At 46.0% G+C, this 2,500-nt stretch overlaps 1 protein-coding gene across 1 annotated transcript in view; it reads right to left on the bottom strand.

Annotated features, from left to right (window-relative positions):
- si:ch211-216b21.2 (heparan sulfate glucosamine 3-O-sulfotransferase 3A1) overlaps positions 1-670 on the bottom strand; it is a 59,188-nt gene extending 58,518 nt beyond the window's left edge. The window contains exon 1 of the mRNA XM_048232425.1: positions 1-670. This exon is cut by the window's left edge and continues 418 nt beyond it. Coding sequence (XP_048088382.1) covers positions 1-196 — 196 coding nt within the window. The 5' untranslated portion in view covers positions 197-670.
- Positions 671-2,500: the final 1,830 nt, after the last annotated feature.

Here is a 2,500-nt window from a genome sequence, read left to right as displayed (position 1 = left end):
CGCGCATGTCGTGCAGATCCGAAGCGAGGAGCCCCGCAACTTGGTCCGAAGACCGAACCGGAGAGGGCATGGTGCTGCAGCGGTCGGTAAGGCTGTGCAGAAAGTACAGGGAGGTGAGGAGCGAACACAGCATGACTGCGAATTTCTTAAAGATGCTCCTGGACAAGGGGTCCGCAAGGACGGGACTAAACGCCATCGCGGTCCACGAGTCGTTGGTACCGGAGCCACGGCCATGCTACACAGCCATACTGGGGTAATGCCATCAAGAAATATAACACAACATAGCGCGCGGTGGGCACATCCACCGTGGATTAGACTTCGCACGCGGATGTCTCAAAAATAACCTTCACCAGCGTCCACTGCTCACAGTGATCCTTATATAGGAACAATAATTGTCGTTTTATCACCGGAGAGTAGGCGGTTATTCACGCAGACAAGCACAGACAAATTAAATTATAGTTTTGCCCGAAGGAGAGACGCATGAAACCCAAGCCATACGTTAGCATACGAGGCGCCCATCCATGAGCAAAGAAATTGATCACTAACACTACAGCCAAGTTGGTGGCGTCTCCATCACTAACCAGAAAATGGCACGACGTTGAATAATATGAGCATAGAAGGAATAATCTTTGACATTAACAAATGCCAAATCACAGACCTGTAAACTTTACCTACACTGTCTTCCCACACATGTGGCAAACTGTATCAAACTTCTCCGTGATGCTGTGGCGATAGAATAGACAGTTCTGGGGCCAATTAGATTTCGCATGGCCTTCGCCAAAGTTTGAGAAATGCACGGCAGTAGCCAATGGAAATGTGGTGTGGGCGGGAGCTCGGTCGCTGGGCTGCGTCGCCTGTTGACGAACTGTCACGGTTGCAGAGAATGCAAATCGCCGTGTCAACGTCAGTGGCGGTTGTGTGGAGTGACAGTGCCTCGCTCGTGTCTCTGTGGTAATATATCGTGCGCCTCCATGAGATAATGGAATATCAAACTCTCTTCCAGAACTTGGACACGCAGACAACTTTGCGGCTTCCAGAGAAACCCTGACTCCCATTTTTACAGATTAAACTAAATTATTCAGCGCCGGTGGCCGAACTCTCTCTGGCTTTACTGCTCTGTTAAAATATGGGTGTAAGTGTGTAGATTGGGCGTGCGCCTTAGAAAAAAAAGATACTTAAACAAATTGTCCAAAATTCCACGAACACCAGTCGATGGGTTACAAGGGGCAGCAGATCCAGTGTATTCACCTCGGCTTTGCGGTTGGGGTGACAGAATTCCACATGCAGGAAAGTTCTCCCGTGCGGATGGATGGAGTTTTGAAAGTATAATTCCTCAGTGCCCACATAGTAGCCTATGCCCAGGTTTAAGTGCAGTCGTAAATACATAAACGTAGCAAAATAAAAGAGCAGAAAACGGCTGGTTTCTGCACTATTACTAGTGAAATCCAACCCATGCAATCAATTCAAAGCAAACAAATACAAATGGAAGTACTTTACACAAGGACTCAAACTGTTCTACAGAAGTGTATGCTTTTGATAATACTGAGTTGCAAGTTTTAAGCCTTTTTGTTTATTTGTTGTGGCTCCTCGCATTATTACGTGTAATATAATACACAAACAAATGAGAGCAAGCTGTCATTCAAAGCCAGAGATTTCAGTAGTTTGTTTCAGTCACACGAGTTGCTCATTTGCCTTTACAATGAGAACACCCTGCTCGGCCAGGCCACCAAGGAAGATGTATTCTATTTTTCTCTTGTCCATGTCTGTTTTCTTTTTTGATACGTATATATAATAAGGACGGGTACGAGAGTGGGGTGAAATGGTACATAGAGTTCGCATTATTTCTTTACAACCGAGCAAGAACAGAAACCGAGTGTTCCACATCTGTTGCGCACTTTGAAATATTAGCATGAGAATACTGGAACAGTGCTTCAATACGGCACAGCCCACCGCTTCAGAAAGGGAATGCCGACCCCAATCACAGTGCCGTCTTGCTTGGGCCAGATGTCCCCCGTGTTGGGCGACACAAAGCATATAGGGGGCCGAGCCCCGCATTTAACAAATCACACAGTCTTTTTCTGTCAGGACAACGGAGGATAGAGGGAGAGTGTGTGTGTGTGTGTGGGAGGCGGGGTGCTAGCATGGTCGCTACCTCTCTCCAGGGATGCTACCGAGGTCAAATGTTTTCACATTGTCATCATCACTCTCATGATGGTGGAATGCAAGGAAAAGGCCGGGCTGGCTTGGGATAGATCACTGGGAGTCAACCCATATGAAAGACAGAGAAAGGCATTGTCACTGTTGGGAAGTCGTTTATATTTTCTAATAATCATCAGACAGACAGATCATAGAAAGACAGACAGGTAAAAAGACAGACAGACAGGCAGATAGATAGATAGATAGATAGATAGATAGATAGATAAATAGATTTATACACTTATCCATGGTATTCCTTACTTCTGTTGACTGTTAGAACTTCAATGGGACCATTTTTTTCCCT

The sequence above is a fragment of the Alosa alosa genome, chromosome 22, assembly GCF_017589495.1.
Source record: "Alosa alosa isolate M-15738 ecotype Scorff River chromosome 22, AALO_Geno_1.1, whole genome shotgun sequence".
Classification (NCBI taxonomy): Eukaryota; Metazoa; Chordata; class Actinopteri; order Clupeiformes; family Clupeidae; genus Alosa; species Alosa alosa.
This window is presented reverse-complemented; position numbering and strand designations above follow the sequence as displayed.